Raw genomic sequence first — 20623 nt, 5'->3', positions numbered from 1 at the left:
TGCTTTCCTCATAGAATTCTTATTGAATACAAATTAAGACAGAAAACGGCACTCTCTAATTAACATGGCTAAATACCAAAGAGAAGACAAAACAAACAAGTAGTGATACCTTCCTCATAAATTCATAAACAGCTTCTTGTATTCATTTAATTCAGCTTGCAAGATAAAGGTACCATGCATTTCACTTTCCTTTATTAGCTATCAAGGAAACAGACCAAGTGTAAGTTACATGATTATGTATGTAGTCAAGGAGATTGATTTGGTATATTTTGGAACATAAGAACATATGAAAAAACACTGTAGTATGTGATCTTTCTTTAAAGGTTCATATACCTGTTCTATTAGCATGTTGCAATTCAGGGAAGTATCAGCGTTTCCAGATTCCAAATAATACAAGAATCTTCTCTTCAAACAACTTATGATCTCAACAATGGAGTAGAAGACAGATGAAAGAAAGCCTCATTACAAAGTCTGAATGTAAATTAACAACTTTCTGGACAAGACTAACACCACAGTTTTGAACAATACTCAGCAAACAAAGTCACTGCAGATACGCAGGTGGTGGGACTTACCAGGAAGTCACAGCAACACTTTAATTGGGTTTTGATTCAAAAGAAAATTATTCCCCTAAAATGCTACTATTTCTGTTTCTGCTTCTCTCTTGCTTTGACCCCAATGAATTAAAGAATTTGCAAAGCAAACCATATAAAACCAATTATTTCTCACATGAAGTTGCATTTCAGATAATGGAAAATAAATGAAATTTTCAAGAGCTAGTATTTCTTACTAGCACACAACACACAAATACACACACGAAAACAGATGTAAGGCAAGTTGTCCAAGAGGCATAAAGCTTTTGTGGAGGGGAAACAACAGCAGGAGAATAGCCTGGGTATTCTGTCTGAGAAACACTGTGTAGACATGAACACTGTACTCAGGTGGCACCCACGTCTAGAAACGGTAGGTACCGGCTCCAATCTGTGATCTTTTATTCCAAGAATCCCTTACCCAAAAAAGCAGAGAAAGCTGTGCATGAAGGATGGCCTAAGTTAAAATGTTAGGAGGGACATTATGTCAAGAGTATTGGATACAAGGCAGTTAATCAGGAAATCAAGAAGGAAGCAATGACAACACAGCAGCAGCCACAATTTAGCAAGTGCTGTGATTCTGAATGATGACTTTTTGCAGTTTTGCTCGATTTAGATGTACAGTATTGGCTACCAATACCACAAACAGACCAGGAACACCAAGTTCTTTGACAGTATTAAAGTCCTCAAGGGGCAAAAATTACAAGTCACTTAACGTGTGTACTGATCTCTACTTCAGTTCCCCCATTTTAATTTTTTTTTTTTGTTCTTGTTCAAACTGATGGACGAACCTAATGGTTTTAATTATTTCCAGGGTATGCCCTTCAGAACTGCATTGCTTTCCCCATATACAATACTTCTGTCCAGAGACTCCCTTGCTTCATTAAGATGGAAAGTCATTTCAGCCACAAAAAGCCAGAGTAATAGTGTTTTAATCAACTGAAGAGCACACAGGCAGCCCCATTGTAAGTACCCCATGACACAAATCCAGCACAGTACTGCATTGCCTATAGGATGGGGAAACTGCAGATTTGCCTGGTTTAGAAATATGAAGCTAATGGTTGCACTAAGACTCAATGTCTACCTCTCTGAAACTGACTCGGATTGAAAAGCTCAAGAGCAATACAAAGTAATTCACTTTGTGCACAATACTAGCACAGGAGAGGGGAAAAGGAGAGTGAATGGCTGTCTTTTGGCTAGTGTTCTACTTCACCACAACTCCTTAAGAATAAGCCGCAAGTCAGAGTTCAAAGTTCTCGAATAGATTACATTTAAACTATTAAGAACTGCATGCTTGGCAATGGTAGGATTGAAACAAAAAACCTAAACACTCAGGAATAAAAAAAAATAATAAAAAAATCAGAGTTATCTGATTTACAAAAGAACTCACACATGAAAGGCAGCTCAAAGAGATTTTAAAAACCCTAACCCTTGGTAGCTGGCAAACTTCTTATGCCTTCTCAAAATAGGGGAAAGAGAAGCTCTTTGCTCAGAGCCATACTTAACTACTTGGAGCTCCAAAGGGCTGCTCTGGAGACTGTGAAATAGCCACAGAAACATTCCATCCATCCCCCTCTGTTCAAAGGAAACAACCATCAAAACTGTCTGTTAAGTTTCCATCTCCTTTAAATCAGCAAGATGGACTTCAGAATCATTTTCTTTGTGACAAAGAGTAATAGGAGATCGATGCTGGATACCAGAACCATGGAAGGCATGAGAACATAAGAAGGTTTAATGTTCACACAGCAAATAAATAAACATCATTTTATTTAACTGCACTCAAAAGAGGAAATACATAATTTTTTTTCTATAAATCTTGCTTTAAATGCAGTATATTTTTATTAGAATAAAAATGCAATCCTGTCAGATGATGTTGTTAATGAACATCCCTCTGAAGGGTATGAAATATCCCAGCTAGATTTTCCCTATGAGAGTTTTGTGGTTTGTTTTTTTCAGCATCAACATTGCTGGCAAGACAACAGTAAAGCAATAGAATACAAGTAAGTTTCAAATTGAGAAGGATCAATTAAAATGGAGTTAATCAAATGCAGACATTCTTGTTTCTGGAAATATTACAAGCTTAACTTTTGTTACACCCTCAGAAGTGCTGGATCACAGTGTCAGAGCAGAGCCTGAGAATTCTTTATACAGGGAAAGAAAAGTGAAGGGAAAGAAGTTATTGGAAAGAGCAAAGCATGAATATTAAGAGCAGGAAAAGCACAAAAGAAAAAGGCTGTAAGTGTTAGCCAAAAATAGAGATTGTAGAAAGCACTGAAGAGGAGCCAATAATTGCATCTGGAGAAATACTAACATAGCACCATAGAAGAACTACTCTCAAGTTAACAGTCCTTATTCTCCATCATAGCTATAAAAATCAGGATTCCCCTGGAACACACACCACCTACGAGGGGCAAAATTATGTCACTCTCACAGTGAGGTTCTTCAAGGAGTTGCAGCTTTATTGCATGCAGCCCATGTGCCCTACAATGAAGCCTGCTGGAGGATCCTTCTCTTAGCAGCTCAGCCCCCAGGCTCTGCTGGGACAGCTTCACACCAGCTGGAAGTGTTTCTACAGCCCACAGTCCACTGACACATGGTGTGTTAAGGATACACACATACAACTACCTAGATAGCATGTAAGTGAGAATCCGATACACCCAGAGATGTACAGCAGAATCTGGGCCATAGAACCTTAGTCTTCAGTGGATAAACCACATCTCACTACTTGAGCGATCTGGTGAACTGAACATCACAATTAGAAATTGGATACATACATTCTAATCTAGATGTTACTAAAGACTCACTGTATGAGTCTGGATTTAATTTTTTCACACGACGAGGGGTAACATTGGCATTTCAGACAATCAATATTTGAGTTTGTAATTCAACACGTGACAACCTAAAAAACAGGTCAGTTTGGCAAATGCAGTTATCAGCCTCTGCTTCTGACATGCAAAAAGCTGGAATAGTAACAAATAACATGCTACACTTTGCCATGTAAAGTGGAAAAATGTACCCACTACATGGTACATACTGTAGCAATAGAGATGAGAATAAAATATTTACAGTAACACCTATTTATTTTTTTTCCAGAAAAGCTGCATTACAAATGAGTTCCCCAATAATTCACTCTTAAAATTCATACATAAATTTATTTTTGTCATTATATATATAATTATTCTGCCACAAAAGTGAGAAATGCTATGGAAGCTGCGTTTGACTGCTTTCATTTCAAGAGTGACAGACAAGTTCTTTGGTCAAATTGCAAGAGGCTATAGTTTGCCTGCATGCAACCCCTCATTCACAGAGAACAGAGTAAAAACTGTTTGTGCTGTCTTTACCACTGCAACAATTAGCGTGAAACAGATGTGAAAATAGACATTCTGTATCTCAGAAATATATGACTTCACAAGTCTGTAAAACACTACGATGCGTGTCCTGTCACTGAGCATTTAGCTTTGACAAGGGCTCAGCAGTGTATCATTTAACCAAGAAATTCACTGTAAAAGTTTACTCATCTGTGAGATATGACACTGCATACTTGCAGCTTCACCAGGGACTCAAAGAGGTTCGGTTATGTAGTCACTGTATAGGTTTGCTTCTTTCCTGAAGCACAATTTAAGATGTGCTACAGTCTTGCTAAGGCTTCTTTATTCTGCCTCATTAATTTCATCCGTACTAAAATGAGGTAGGTGGGGACTTCTGAGGGGGGGGGGGGGGTCCATAATAAAATAAGCTATATATTTTAGATACAAGCAGCATATACACATAGCATACAATAAGCATACAGACATAAAAAGCTTAATCCATTAATTAGGCCTCAATTTCAAAATAAAAGCACATTCTAAGAAAAGGTTTATACACTACATTTTTTATATGCGTAAAAAAATTATTTACAATGGTATGGTAGCAATCTTAAAAACATTTCTTTAATGAGTAATATAATTCAAATACATAAACAATTAGACACCAGAGTAAGTTGATCAGAAATGGGCAGTTCTTCGTTTAAATGATAAAAAACCCCCCACCAGAAAAAGACCGTTAACCCCAGTACAGTGGGGAAAATCCTTTTCAAACTGAAAATGTTTAATGCTAACCAGAATTCTGATTACTAGTCTATTATTCATTCTCTATTAAGTACATGTTGTTGTCATCGAGTAAAGACCTAAGACTGGAGCACGTACAAATAGGACACTTGACACAGATGTTCACGCAATAAAAGCGACAGCCCTTCCAGAGTATATTTCACAAATCAGTTAGGGTGATGCAAACAAGTATACACCGTTCAGAAAAACCCATTAAAGGGTGGAGTCACAGATGCAGACTTGAAGTTATCATTTCTATTTTAAAATATTCAGCTGTAGTGTAGTCTCAGAACAGAGGAAAACACCAGAGGCAAACCAAATAGGTCTTGAAGCAGAGACAGAGGAGAAGGCAGGGGCAAAGCTAGATAGCATTACACAGAGAAGATTATGGTCATTTTATTGTGTTGCTAGTAGCACTTAAAAAAAAAGCTCACAATGGGTTTAAGTATATGGTGGGACTAGATGAAGCATAAGGCTAGTATTTCATGAAAGACAACAAAAGCAGACCTAAAACACAGGCCAAGCTCAGGTCTGGAAAAATCACGGTTGTACAAGGGGAAGAGAAAAGAACACGAAAACTGACATAATGTACAATTGATAGAATGATTCTGTCGTGCAGCTATTCTCTCTGTTTGAACTGTAGTGAGATGTTGGTCATCATTGTGTCTGGCACCAAATGTTTAATGATCACTAAGTTCACCTGGGTGCAGCAGACACTAGTGGTTTATTTATGGGGGAAAAAAATTACTTTTTGGCAATAACATCTGAGAACTGGTAAGTAACACTGATAGTAAAGATGTAGCATGACATTACAATTAGATTTTGATTAGTATAGTAGATCTGTGCAATACAACTTTGCTGAGTTAATTGCACTTAAGAGGGGTTTGTTTTTATGTAGCTTTAAATCTCAAGTGACAGACTGTATCATGAGAAAGACAGCTAAAAAGCCAACTTTAGAAATCACAAATTCAGAAAACATTGAAGAGATTGGCAAGCACTTCACCAAACATTTACATTAAACATGAATTGTTGTTCTGATTACATCTTAAAGCCAGTAAATTAAGAATAATTTTTAAACAGTTACTCATCTCCTACTAGCATTTATTTTAAATCTTTTTTTAAAGCACAGCATATCAGTGCAAAGTATTAATCTCTAAAGTAAGTTACCTTTATGAAACACTACTGCAAAAACATGATTAGTCATAATTAACCACAAGACAGGTTTCATAGCTGCTTTTTGCAATTTTGTGGGTTTTTTTAATAATTATTGCTCCTGGCAGAAACATAGCAACTTAAACAGGTAATTACACAAAGAGTGTGTTTTTGCTACAAGCTATCACTGCTCCCATCGAAGTCAGGACAAGAGACCACAGCTAAAAAAAGAAAATTAACCCTAAGTTTTACATTCTAATTTGGACACAGCAAATGCCTATTTGCATCCGATTCTGTCCAAAATACTTGCTCAGTTTTCCAATAGGTGACCAAGTCTTTTCTCACCTATTTATGTTTTCAATTGTGGAAAGCTCAAAATGCTTTCACAGAAAGGCAGCAGATTTGTCAACATTACATGATATCTTTTGGGGAGGACTGCACAACCATTCTCCTATGTTACACTGGTAGGCATAACTAGCTCACAGTAGGAGCAATACTCAAATACATAAATTCTCACCTATCCATGTTGATAGTATCGACAGCCAAAGTAAGCCTGCAAGATCTGTGACAGAGGATGAAGTGTGACTTGAACTGCTCAATTTAAAGTTTAAAGACAATTTAAAGCCTGACCAAAAATAAAATACTCTAGAATAATAAATAGGTACTGAACAGAATAGTGGCTATGTCTGTAATAACATTATTACAAGAATTAAGTGCATTGCATTACATATACACAAGAACCAAAAGTTATCCATATAAAATGAGCAGAATTGACCAACCCACAATACCAGACTAAATTTCTTAACAGTGTTAACTTCTCAAAGCTGTACCTGACACACATGATTTCTGCCTGTAAGAAAGAAGAGTATAACAATATTCTGAATTTATAAGGAAAATAACATTCAATTTCAAGCTTTGCTACAAGAAAGCCTAAAGTGAAAGTTAAGCAACTACTCCAACTCGCTGTATTAACGATGCCTTTGAGCAAAGGCCAAGCAGCCAATACAAATCTAGCTCAAGTGGCTTAGAGTTATACCTTTAGGGTTAGCAAAAAAGAAGGTTACGTCTGCTGACAAACAGAACATTTTCATGGTTTAAACAGATCACCCATGCTCTAGTACCAATTCTTTCAAAGCACTGGTGCTCAGTTTTTGCTGTTCTTTATGGACAGCAGTTTCCATACATTCATTGGTCTGTAACATATTACATAGCCGTAGAATAAATGTGGTTCTTTAACTGATCCCACCAAGAACTGCACAACAGCTCAATTAACATCTCCTAAAGCCTGGTGCAACAGTATCAGTTTTAATCCTCCAGAACTCACAGAAGGATGCTATAGATTAGCTCCATTTCTCTTTAGAATACACCTTCTGAGTTTATTTTACAGCTAAACATTTTTGAGAAGCTGCTAGGAAAAGGCTGAAGAGTCCTTCCGTGAGATGTCTGGAACTTACTTCTGATGAAGTAAAAATAATATGCCCTTTGCTTTTAATAGGCACAGAATCACAATATCCCTATCCAACTTAACTCAAGTTTGTTTATTGCTTACAAATTGCTGCAGTGGAATTAAAGCTCAAACATGAGCCAAAAGAGTAATGAGCACTGCTAGATGAGCTCTAACAGCATAGAAATAACCATAGCAATTTTACCTAGATTCGACTATAAACACCAGTTTGTAGATCCGATTTAAAAAAAACACAACAAAACATGATTGATCTTGTAAGTCTACTTTAACTGCAATAAAGTACAATGTGAACTATGTGCACACAGTACTTCTGAGAGCTTTCATAGCACCATGAAAATTAGTCTGATGGGACTGAGCTATCCCAGCGATGCTTTCACTTATAATGCTTTGCAATACCTTTATCTGTAATTGTCCTTGTCAAAAAGGCTGTGGATTTGTAATGCAATGCAGACTTATTAAACTGAAGTCTTAGGCAACTGAAGTTTTCAAGCAACAGTGACAGTGATGACAGATAGCAGTTTTATAAGTTGAAAAGCCCCAAACTAATTTCATCATTAGGAAGTGTTTTCCATTATACATTCCTCTATTATTAACTTATACTCAGCGGAGGTTAGAAACAGTAATGAGATCCTACACATGTGCTAAAGCTGCCTTCTAGGATTTTCACATCTTTATTATTATGTTTTCAAGCAGAAATCACTGTAGAAGTCAGAAGATCTGACAAAACACAGTTCTGTGCTGTCTTTCTATAACTCTGCAAACTGTACCTCACTTACATGCAACTCCACTGTGTGTTGCTGTGATTTTACAGCAGTACTCAATGCAAGCTATTACTACAATTAAGTACCATACTATCCACAGTTGCAGGGGGGAGGAATGACACAGCTTTTGGTAAGTACACAAAGAACAGCTTTTTTTGAGAGCTCTAACCTAGGATCACTAATTCCAGCCGCTTCTTATTCTGCTACTGGCCTTTTGGCCGAGGTTAAGCAATCACTTTTCTCCATCACAGTTTTCCCATCTGTAAAAGGAATGTAGAGACATTCACACCATTCTACAACTGCTATGACATCTATAAATTAAACAAAGCCTTTCTAGGATATTGTTAACTATGAAATATACATGAATTATGTATGATTCATCATTGGTCTACTTGTTGCATTAACTGAACTTGTTCCTCTTTTCTTTTTAGTTACCGAGAGGACATACTGTTAACCAGTCCAGCAAAAATTAATGTTTTTATTTTTTCTAAATAATTACTTTAATTTCTTTCTTTGTTTAGGGATAAAATATAACATGGGATTCCAGCAATCAAAAAAAGTAAGTTTCAGCAGTACATAAAGAAAACGTACCAAATCCTGAGTATGCAGTATGGATAGAGATGGCTCAGATAAGGCCACTAGACTGGAAATGAAGCACTGAAAAGGAAAGATGCATCAAAGCTTTGCCATGAAGTACAAATTTTCCTTTTAAAATATGAATTTGATAAGCTATGCAACTTTAGTTTTATGAGTTTTTTCCTAGACTGGATATTGCTAAAAGATACTGTAAACTTTGCATATATTAATATTCTGTATGCAATCATACCGATCAAACAAATGTCTTCGGTGGTACTTAAAAATGGGCTAAAAGAAAAATACTGGTGAAATTCCTCCATCTAGTGGCTGTTAGCACACTCAAAATAGCAGTGCTTTCATAGTTAAAGGACAAGTGCAAGATACACAAAGGAACAACTGTGCAGCTGACAGCTGTTACCCAAATGCCATTGCCTGGTGAAATCAGTGCGATGTAATTGACATCACTCCATCTCTACAGCTCCAGCTTGACCTTCTGGATGAAGAGTTAGACTGACAGAAGACATTGAAATCATGGCATTTGAGTTTCCCAAAAACTATAGGTTCATTATCATCGTTATCACTAAATGTGTGCATATCTAGGAAGTTTGAATTTGATAACCTTGAAATGTCAGCCACATCATGAGTCTAGTTACTCTTATTCAATTGAATTTCAGCCACTCTGTAAAGGGTAATATAGGTAAGTATTTCTAGTATTTTACATAGACAAAAACTTTAATACACCTTCGACTACTGGAAACAACCTCTTTAGGTAAGGGCAGAGTACAACAATCACTCCCAGCAACTTAATACACGCTGTCTCGTATGACAAATTATCAGTTGTTTTCCCAGTCTGCACATCACATACCACCTCCACTACCACCATAGCGAACAAAACATTTTAGAAGCCTAAAGTTCTGCAACAACTTGCATAGTACTCTAAAAATCCTACTTAATACTGATCTGTTCGGACTTTTGTATAGAAGTTAACAATTTAAGCAAGTCAACTACAAAATAATACAATTTGGTTTTTTTCTTCTTTTATCACCAATGCTTTTCATAATGACTACTGAGTCTCTTAAAGACTTTTTAAGTCTCTCACCCTTAAAAGGATGTAGCAAGATATAACCTCCATAACAGTACAAGTTACTTAGAGCATCACTTTTTTCAGCCAACAGACACTTTTAAAATCACCATTACAATTAAGATTTGATTTGCCACCTTGAAAGAGCATGACCCTACTAATCCTCATACTGTACACCTTAAAATTCATCCACTATCTTATTTTTAAATAAGTTTTAAATACTAGTAAGGAGCAAATTAAGACTGAAAAATCAGAAACTCACAATTTGTAAAACCTCTAAACAAACATTAAATATTTTGGGTAAGCAATAAACACACTGCATCTACATCTGCCTCCTCTGTTGAAATACTCCCTTGTGGTTCATATGGCACTTGGCTCCCAGGTGAGTTCCCAAAACAGGGATGACCTGTAGTTAAACAGTGTTCAAAACCTAATTGTAGTCCTCCAAGAGGCACAGACATGTGGACTGGGATTTAATTCAGCAGGAAGTAATGGAGCACATCGGGGCTGTGTGCCAGAAGTATTAACCAGTGAGATCTGCCTAATGAAAAAGAGCAGGTCCCAGACACCCCTTACCCATAGACCCACCTTTCTTACTCTGTTTTCACTTGCCTAACCCCTGCCACTGCTTCACTCCCACCCCTTACTGCTTCCCATCAAGTCCCAGTTACTTTGGTCCCAGGCTCACCTCACTCAAGCCTCCCTTTGGAGTCTCCATTCACACAGCCCTCACCAAACCCACTTCTCTGCAAAGCCTCCATTTTCTCACTGCAGTCCTTTCTGCTTCCCTCTTTCCACTCTTGCTCCCTCTACACCCTCACTCCACTTTGCAAACATTATAACCTTCCCTTCCCTGCCAGCCTTCACTCTCCACACAACTACCCTCATTGCAAAGATAAAGTTACTGGGGGGTGGGGGTGGCAAACTGATTCATGTGACAACAAGCAGCCTGGAATAATTGAAGTCCTCAAAATACTCAGATACATTTTAGGGAAATTTCAAAGACAACATATCTCAGACAAAGTTATTCTATCAAAGTCTGGGTACAGTCACCACCTAAAATACAGTTAAAACCAAATCTGAACAGGAATTTACCAGTTCAGGCTCATCTCAGCCTTTGAATTTCATGTAAGCACAGAACCAGATGACAAGAGAAAAGTCCATACCACAACATAGGCACAGTGCTGAGGACCTGGAGCAATGCATTTTGCTGTACAAATCTGCTGAACTCAGAGCGTATGAAAGATCCCCACTAAATTGTACAAGCTGTTAAGATTGACACTCTCTCATTTACTAACACCTTTAATCTATTTTTTCCCCCCATCAGGACTGTGTTTCCAGCAATAACCAGGATAGAAGATTAAGAAAAAATACTGCAGACAGAGTAGCAACAGTAAAGCAGAGCGATTCATTACACCTATCTGAAAGTGTGCCCACTAAGCTTCAAAGCACAGACAAAAAGCAAAGCAGCATAACATTTGCAATGAAAGATCAACAGAAAGGTGAAGAAATTAATTCTATTGGGCTCCATAAACGGAGGAGGAGATTTATAATTAAAAAGAGCCCAATCCTGATCTCCATAAACAGCTCCATTCTCAACCTGCCCACGCTTAAATCTGAGGATAGAAGCAACAAGTGGAAGAGTCTCTATCAGATCCAAAGAGAAAGAAAGAGGATTATGAGGGAAACATGTTCTAAATACAAGAGTAATAATAGAAGAATAATCACTCCTTATCATGTTTCTAGAATATTTGTAGAAGACAAATACAGAGTTTTATACTGTGAAGTACCAAAAGCTGGCTGCTCTAACTGGAAACGGGTGCTTATGGTTCTTAACGGGCTGGCTTCTTCCACAAAAGATATACAGCACAATACAGTGCACTACGGAAACTATTTAAAAAGACTGGATGGGTTTGATCACAAAGGAATTTACCATAGGCTCAACACTTACACAAAGATGCTTTTTATTCGTGAACCCTTTGAAAAGCTGGTATCTGCATTTCGGGACAAGTTTGAACATCCAAATAACTACTACCACCCGGTTTTTGGAAAAGCCATCATTTCCAGATACCGTGTCAATGCCACCAAAGAAGCATTAAGGACAGGCTCTGGAGTCAAATTTAAAGAGTTCATTCAGTATCTCCTGGATGTACATAGGCCAGTGGGTATGGATATCCACTGGGATCATGTCAATAGGCTTTGCAGCCCATGTTTAATAGACTACGACTTTGTTGGGAAATTTGAAAGTATGGAAGAAGATGCAAACTTTTTCTTGCACTTAATTGGTGCACCACAAAATTTAACTTTCCCCAAGTTTAAAGATAGACACTCCAATGAAGAAAGAACTACCACTAAAATTACACAACAGTATTTTGCACAGCTTTCTCCTTCTCAACGGCAACGAAGCTATGACTTTTACTATATGGATTACTTGATGTTTAACTACTCAAAACCTTTTGAAGATTTATATTGATTTGAGAGCTGTGACATTTCCACGGTCATATCAGTTGACTTGCCTAAGAAATCCAGGTGGCTTCTGTTTATAAATACTCATCTGTTAGTAAACAATTGGTCAAAGAGCAGGAAAAAACCCAAAACAGAACATAAATGGCTAGTGATGTTTACACCTTCACCTTAATTGCCTCCTTTTTCAAAGCATATTTTTTTCTATAGTTTCTCCATATGAAATGTATGTACATATATGTATAATATGTCAGGGCTCCCAAATAAATCACATAATTTTCCATGCTGGTGTGGCCTGTGTTTGCACTGAGAGAACAGTTTGAAACTGGGGACATTCTACAGTGGAGCCAGTATTTCAAGCTCAGTCCTGCTTAGAAAATAAATCTGAAAGTGACAAAGTAGCAAGAAAAAAAAGAATACACTGAGTAATATTTACAGTTCATTGAAATCTGCAATGCATGAAGCCATACACTAAACAGGCACTATATATTTGAAGTTGGTCATAGATGGCTATACCCCGAGAGTCTTAAAATAGTTAGGGAGAAAAAGTCTATCATACACTGTTCAAAACCACACTGATGAAAACAACTAATAGTGACCATGTGAGTGGAGTATTAAACCAGATGTTGCAATTCAGAGTGAGGATGTGTTCTCCCCCCTCAATATTTCCCTTATGGCACATTCATCTGAAAAAAGATAAAATGCAGGCGAACATTTGCATCTTTATAAATGTTGTTAAGATTCTTTTAATCCTTTGCATTAACATAAATCTCTGGTTTAATCTTCATAGTCACCAGGAATATAAAAAAAAAAAATCTTTCCTTCATAATAACAAGGAATAATAAATGCAACTTCCTGCCCAACAGGATAGTTCTTTTCCTTGCTGCAGACAATTTGCACTTGTTTATTTCAGTAGCAATTACATCTGACCTAACACACAAATAACATTCCAGGTGTTTTACTTCAGTTGTTCATTTTCTGTACTTAAAGAGAAGGCTTTCTTTCATCTCTAGCAGAAATCTCTTGTGAGAATCCAATACTCATCCTTCCACTGGTTTTGTAAATCTTCACGCTAATTCCATATACAGTATCCTTGTTCACATGCCATTTAACCCCTTGAAACAATGACATTTAAATTGGCCATATTGGAACAAGTCTGAAACTCTACCACACTACCAAATTTTAACTCCCCAGTATTTCCAGAGTTTGTATTTTGCAACCAAGAATTCCACCACAACTGGCACTGTACAAACACCTAAGAAGAAACATTTGTTTCAAACAGTTTCACATTTACAGGTTCAGATCCTCATCCAGATAGTTTCATGCATCACAAGTATTGGCAGCACTGTTTCCCCAGAAACATCCAACATCTTTCTTGGTATTTTTTTTTTTACATTTTAATAGGGAAAAAAAAATGTTTTACAGTACCTTGCATTGAAAGCTTTACTGAAATACTTCACACATGTCTGACATCAGACTTTCATATTCTGTTCAGAGAAAAATTGTTTGCATTAGGAAGTTGGACACAATTTGGTTTACAGCTTATCTTCATGGTGATTGAAGTAGTTTTTAGAAATTTTAAAACACAGGTACTGAATTATAGCGGTCCCATTCTACTTGCCCTCCCAGCTCCATTTGAGCTACTTACTGAGAAAGTCCAGTCTTTGGGTCATCAAACAGGTTTGGGGTTTTTTTGAGAGAGATGGATATCCACAGAGTAGCAGCAATACATATACAAGAATCGTATGTACTATACGGCACATTAATCCTCAGTTCCTTTGTGCTCTTTCTCCCATTTGGGTAACACCATTGCTGACAGTAAAGAGCACACCTATCACAAAGCCATGTGTAATTACCGACTTACATAAATGCATATGAAATACATAGAAAAAAATCTGTGCAAATAGCATTAGACATACTAAGGTATCCATTAACAGAAATATTTTAACATAAGAACTCACAAATGCATGGTGGGGAAATATAAGCCCACAAAGATTAACTGTAGAATGATTACAAGGAATATCAAACATATGCATCTTTTTTTAAATAACGCTTGGTTTCTTTGTACAATAATGCAAATTAATTAGGCCAACTCAAATGCAAATACCACATTATCTGGAATTACCATATCAAAACTGAAAATAAGTTTCTTATTTGTTGTTGTTTTGCTTAATTACGATTGCTTTATTATTAACACAAGTTGCTTTAAATCACCAAGTTGACAGACATTATTCCTCTACACCACGGAAAAAAAAAAAAAAAAAAAAAAAAAAAAGGGGTGTGTGGGGTGTGGAAATCACACAGGTAGCTGGGCATAGTCCAGCCAACCATTTGGAAGAGAAACATAACTGTACAAATCTCAGTCTAATCTGTTAATTTCAGTGATACCAGAACAGCATCTGCATACAGCAGTAGTTTGTTTGCAGAGCACAACATGAGGGACAATGTAGAGCACAGCCTGTTTGAGCTGATACTGCTTCAAGGAATCACTTTCAGGTTGGCACTGCTATTTGTGGTGATTTCAAAACCTCAGCACACACCTGCACACTCTTGAACCATGACTTGGGAAGTGTCCCAGGCTTCATGTGGCAAGACACACCTAACTAGTTTTCATCCAAAAAAACCCAGCTATTGTTTAAGAAGGACCAGCAATTTTCTTGGCTTTCCTCAATGGAACCTAGCAGACAAGCACATAAACAAACATCTCTAATGTTTGCTTGCAATGGCTCCAGCATGATACTGCTGTAAAAACACACTGGAGTCAAGTACAAGAGAGAGTGAGGTTTTTATGTTAGCTATACCAGCAACAACTGATACTTACCACTGGTAAGTCAGTTTTGCCAAAATTTCTCAGAACTATCCATTCAAATAGTTATCTAGAATCAAATAATGCAATTAGACTCACAATGGGTTCAAGTTTTAAGAATGGCAGGCACTCACCTGTTCCACGCTTCAATTTAATCCTGAAATACGTGAAATCATTATACATAACGTATCACTTGAGCAGTAAGGGCAAGACAGTATAGCACACACTGACACAGAATGGGAAGACGGATATGATTAAGCCTTGCTCACCGCCACCAAGCTATTTGGTTAATGTATTATGAAGCAATTGATACAGTTGTGACTCATGCTAGAGAACAAGAATAATGTTTGCTTTATGACTGCTCAAATAGAAACATTCATCCTTGTAAAAGTATTTCCTAGTCTGGTTTAATAAAGAACTCCAATATTTAGTTTAAAAAAATATACTTTGAGAAGTCCTATGACTACACATATCTCAGTGGACAATTAACTAACTTGCATGTAGCAAGGAGCATATGTACATAACACCTCCTATGTAGGCCAACCTTTTAAGCATCATTTTCCAGGCAGTTCATGCCACAGTGATTTTTACGCAGTTGCATAAGCGCTTTCAACTTCTGCCATCCATTGCCATTTTTGCCACCAAGTTGTTGTTGTTTTTTTTTTAACTGAAGACACACATTTAACAGAACTGCAGCAAAGGTCAAGTCTTTCATTATGTACCTACCTTGTATGAGACTTGAATTCTTCTCTTCCAGCTGTGACACTAGTGCTGGCCTCGTGTTTCACATCCAGCTTTAGAGGACTCTCCATGAGTGATCTTTTCTAGCGGTATCATAATTTTTTCCTGGAGCTTAAAATTATGCTGTCAAGTTATGAAAAATTGAAGATGCTTTCACAATCCAACTTTTCCACAGTTATTTTCCCAATCTGGGATTCCTGTCCAGATTTATTTTCACTTAATACAAGAAATTTCCTCTCAGCCTATCCAAACATAAGTAATGTCACCAGCCACAGAAGATGTTAAGATTATACTCAAGCGGAGGGAGCAGCAGCATGGGAAGCAATGGCCTAAGGCAACTGCATCAAGAGCTTGCCCCAATCCATTAAATACTAGTAGAGGTGGCTTCTTTCCTAAGAAATGAAAGCTCCAGGCTACAGTTCACCTTCAAATTCATAGATACAGACTAATGTACATTATGATCACAATAGTTATGTTATCTTTAAGTGTGCATCTTGTCAGTATATCCCTTTCTGGGTACCACGATGTAGCCACAGAGAAGTCACGTGAAGGTGATGCCAGCCTACATATATACACACACACACACACTGAAGACCACAAGGCATGGTTTTAGCTGTCTGTTTCTACAAAATGTCAAATAGTTAACCTTTTTCTACAGTATTCATTCACAACATTCCTACACCTAGTAGTAGTCAGGTATGCTAATGCTTAGTGCAGGTAACTGGGAGCTTGGCCTACTATATATCCATTATCCGACTGGTTTGGATTTGATTCCCCTAGAATTGCTCTACTTAACCTTTCCCCATCTCTGGTGTGGAAAAAAAAAATAATCAAGAATTATATGATCTTTAGTGCTTTTCATTTACCGATCTCAAATTCATATAATTCACTTCTAGCAATATGTAACAGAAAGGGGTTTAGCCTGATTTCCGCCCCCCCCAGGATCTCCCTTTTTAATCAGATTTTTTTTTTTTTTAAGTATCACCAAAAAAAGCTATAGTCCCCACAACACAGGTAATCCGACCAATAAAACAGACAATGTGATAGAGCAAAAGGCTACAAATATTTGTATAGACTCACATTATGTTTCTCCACTGAAATCCATACAGACATGAATCCTGCTCAAGTGACACACTGTGTACTCATCAGGGTAATACTGTCTTTATAAATCAGGCATACGGTGACCATTTCAAGCAGTGTGGAAGATATGGCAGACATTGTATGAGATGGGTTACGAATCTGCCAATTTATCCATGTTTGTCTGTGCAAAAAAAAAAAAAGAGTTTATTTTTATTATCTAAAATAAATCCGAGAACTTCATTTAGATCATCCCACCAAAATTCACCATCAGATTTATATTACAGTCTACAAAGCACACAGCAACTGGTAACAATCCAGAACATTTTATCTCGGAGTTCTTTCATAGGGAGTGTCAAAATTAACTATTCAGAATAAAAAGCTAAGCCTGCCATATCTGACCAAAATATACAGCTTATAGACACTCAAGAATGAACATGGGCAGAAGTAAAATCGATTTTAGAAAAATGCAGAAGATCAAGGGATGATATCTATATCCTGAAATATCTGTTTCTGATTAAAGAAAGAAAAAAAAGTGAGGCAAATACAAGAACAATTAAATTCCAGTAAATTGTATTAGAAGACAACCACTACACATTTTCATTTCATCTCTGCACCACTGGTTCTAAAATAGCATCATGACACCCACCTCAACATTTTGCCTAATCCTAAGTGGAACACCACGACCTAGCTGCTCTGGAGCAACTACAACATGAGCACAAAAGCAGCTTGCTAAAGCTGTACCTGAGCAAGACAATGATGGAGACTATAAGAAACAAACTATTGTGATCAATGCCAGAACCAGAGCAAACTGAGTCCACTAGTCACAGTCAAGCTAAAGAGGCAGCAGACAGCCCTGACTGCATAGGACAGAACAGCCCAGCGAAGTCTATGTAAAAATAAAAATAACAGTAAAAAAACCCAATCAAATCACATTCTCATCTTTGATTAGCAAGACACCAAAGACAAATTTCACTCAGGCCAGAGCTGCTACATACTTGAAAGTGGTAACTTTGATGAAACAGATTTCCAAATAAATGGGTTTTCATTGTATCTGGGCATTCAGATTAAAGAGCTTTGTCTTGATGTAATTAAATTCAGTGACAAATGAGTTTAAATGAATCCTTGCCCTCTCCCAAAGAAGATGCATTTTCAGTTACTTTCTGTATGGTTGTATTGCCTAGTGAGATCCCAGATAGCATAGGCCATTTATCCGTTTTTTCTTCTTTCACAAGGAGCTACTTCTCCCCCACTAATCATCATTCTAAACCACAAGAAATAAGTAACACCCAGAATTACAACAAGGACTAGTTTCAAACACATTTTCCCATTCCCTAGCTTCAACTCAGAAATCGGTTTCCTTGCAGATATACCTACAAGCAAAGCTCTCCAGAGTAACACCTTCCAAAATCTTGAGCTCCCAATCCAACTGACTTTGCAGGCACTGACTGTTCTGTTTCTGCAGTAAAAAGGAAGTACTGACGTGGCTTGCTATTTAAGGAGCATTGCCCACTCACTGTTCAAATCCCAAAACTATTTTACTCCTCTTGTCTTTGACTCAGATTTTATGTTGTAGCCTTGCTAATTACCTGCAACCAGAATGGTTTCAAACCAGATGTGTTTGTTTCTCGTGTATCAAAATCTCCCATCGCTCCTGAAACATCGATAAAGAAGTAGGACTGGGGCAAAACTACAACAGCCTTGCCCAACTACAGGCCTGGTTTTAAATGGTCTGAATCTTCTCAGCACTTTTTTAAAATGCATCTGCGTTTAGACTAACACCTACCCTCCAGGCCTAGCATGTGGCATAAATGTCATGATGCGAAACAAACAGGTCTGTCAGCTTTGAAAGTCTAAGCTCACAACATGGATTGACATTCTTCTTGAGCATTATTAAAATCCGCAGATACCTGGATTAGTGAGGCCAAGTGTCTGTAGAAGAAACGCTAATGCAAATTCAAGTATATACATCTGCACTTCAGTTCTGCCTTCATTGAATGTTAGACTGGTAATTAAGGCATATATTTGGTTCCAGAGATACAGAAAAGAACCCTCAAATCCCAAAGGAAGCCATCGAATCGGAGCCCAAGGTTATTAATCATACTGCCTCTAATTGTATATAAAGTATCTTTACTCCCTCAAAAATGGTTTTTTTAAATATTATGGGATTTAAATGTGTCACAATATTCTGGATATCTTGATTAGATCTCCTTTAATATACTGCCTCCGAATAATTCGTAATTTATTTAACACTGCTATAAATCTCACAGAAATGAAGAACTCTTACTAATCATTAAGATTAAGCAGAGTTTTTAGCCTGACTAGACTAGCAACAAAATTTGATAAGGGAAATTTTTTTTCTTAAACAGTGCTTTTTACTGTCTTCTTGTAATTAAAGTTTCAACCAAGGTCCCATTAGGCTGATAGTGATCCCCTCTGTGAATCAGACAGACCCTCAAGTCTTCATGTTTTCAGACTCAAGTCTCACTGGTAACTAGCATCTGGGAAGGTTTTGACTAAATCAAGCGAGAACTCACCAAGATTAAAAGCCTAAAGAATTTTGCTCCTCATTGACATTTAAAAGACTTTCCACATCATTCCCCTGAGCCAGCAAGATCCCATGCCCTCATGAAACACCACACAGGTTACTTCACAGACTTGAGTGAAAGGGAAGGTAGACTACAGTGGTTATAGGTGCCAATTTCAAGTCAAGTAGCCAAAGTACATTGACGCTCACTGTAGACACCCTCCCTCATTCAGTGGTTCCTCAAGATTAGGGCATAAAATTCAGTACAGTCAAAGTCAGGGAGGGCACAGAACCCATGCAGAGCAGAAAGCCAGCTACAGGGCAAAAGGAAAGGAAGGACTACGCAAAACCCCTGGACAGAGGAAGAACTGGCCTGGGAGAAGTACTACAGCATCTGCCCAGGAGAGAACACAGTACCTACACACTTGGGCAGCTGGGCCAGGACTGGTTCTGTAGTGGAACTGCTTTATATGCATTTCTTTCACTTACAGAAGCTGTAACAAGGGCATTCTTGCTGCTTTTATGGCTTCTGTGCCCCTTACACCTTTGTAGTCCTTCCACAAGTGTCCCTACTTTGGTAAAAGCCACCACATCCCTCCTGCCTCTGGCAAAAGTACTTCCAAATTTTCTTTTCCAATCTATGACCGTACGTGTTCTCAGTGGGGCTTCATCTATTTGTCACCTTCTGATCCTGGCATTCAGTTTCTCCTCTGTGTTACCCTTACAGTTCCTATAAGAATCTCTCCCTTAGTCTTGCTCCCTCCCCTCGATCAACATGCCAGACTGTGAGACCCAATTCAAGCTTTCAGAGTCTCTCCTTGATGGTAGTGATATTTTATTACTGACTGGACTGCTCATCTATTAGATCACCCAGGTCACATACCTCCATTTCCTATTTCATTCAGTTTCTCCCCCTTACAACTTACTTGTAGTTACTAAGCATAGATATTTGTGTATCTATAAATAAGCACACATTTGCCATCTTCCAAGTTATGCTTATACATCCTGAGAAAGCTCAACTTAAACGCCTTCTTCCAATACTTGTTTTTCTCCACAAATCCAGAAGACTAGCTCACAAACGAAAGCACGGACAAGAAAGGAAGATCTACTGAAAAGCTAAATGGATAGTCAAAGCCTTAAATGCCCAACATACATGAGGTCAGTCTTGTCTAATACAGTTAAAGACCTTAATGGGTAAAGACAGTTGTACAGTCCATCCAGAGGTATAGGTAGTCAGTGCCAGCCAGAGGCTGTTTTGTTGAACAAGAAAGGGATCCCCAGATGCAGGCAATGAAAGTCCTG

The 20623-nt window shown here is 37.7% G+C and overlaps 1 protein-coding gene across 2 annotated transcripts in view; it reads left to right on the top strand.

Annotated features, from left to right (window-relative positions):
- Positions 1-12434, top strand: part of CHST8 (carbohydrate sulfotransferase 8) — a 185763-nt gene extending 173329 nt beyond the window's left edge. For both annotated transcript variants that reach the window (XM_055819166.1, XM_055819164.1), the window contains exons 3-4: positions 8572-8609; positions 11035-12434. In XM_055819166.1, coding sequence (XP_055675141.1) covers positions 8572-8609; positions 11035-12180 — 1184 coding nt within the window. In that variant the 3' untranslated portion in view covers positions 12181-12434. The remainder of the gene's footprint in view (positions 1-8571; positions 8610-11034) is intronic.
- Positions 12435-20623: the final 8189 nt, after the last annotated feature.

The sequence above is a fragment of the Falco peregrinus genome, chromosome 14, assembly GCF_023634155.1.
Source record: "Falco peregrinus isolate bFalPer1 chromosome 14, bFalPer1.pri, whole genome shotgun sequence".
NCBI classification, from domain to species: Eukaryota; Metazoa; Chordata; class Aves; order Falconiformes; family Falconidae; genus Falco; species Falco peregrinus.
This window is presented reverse-complemented; position numbering and strand designations above follow the sequence as displayed.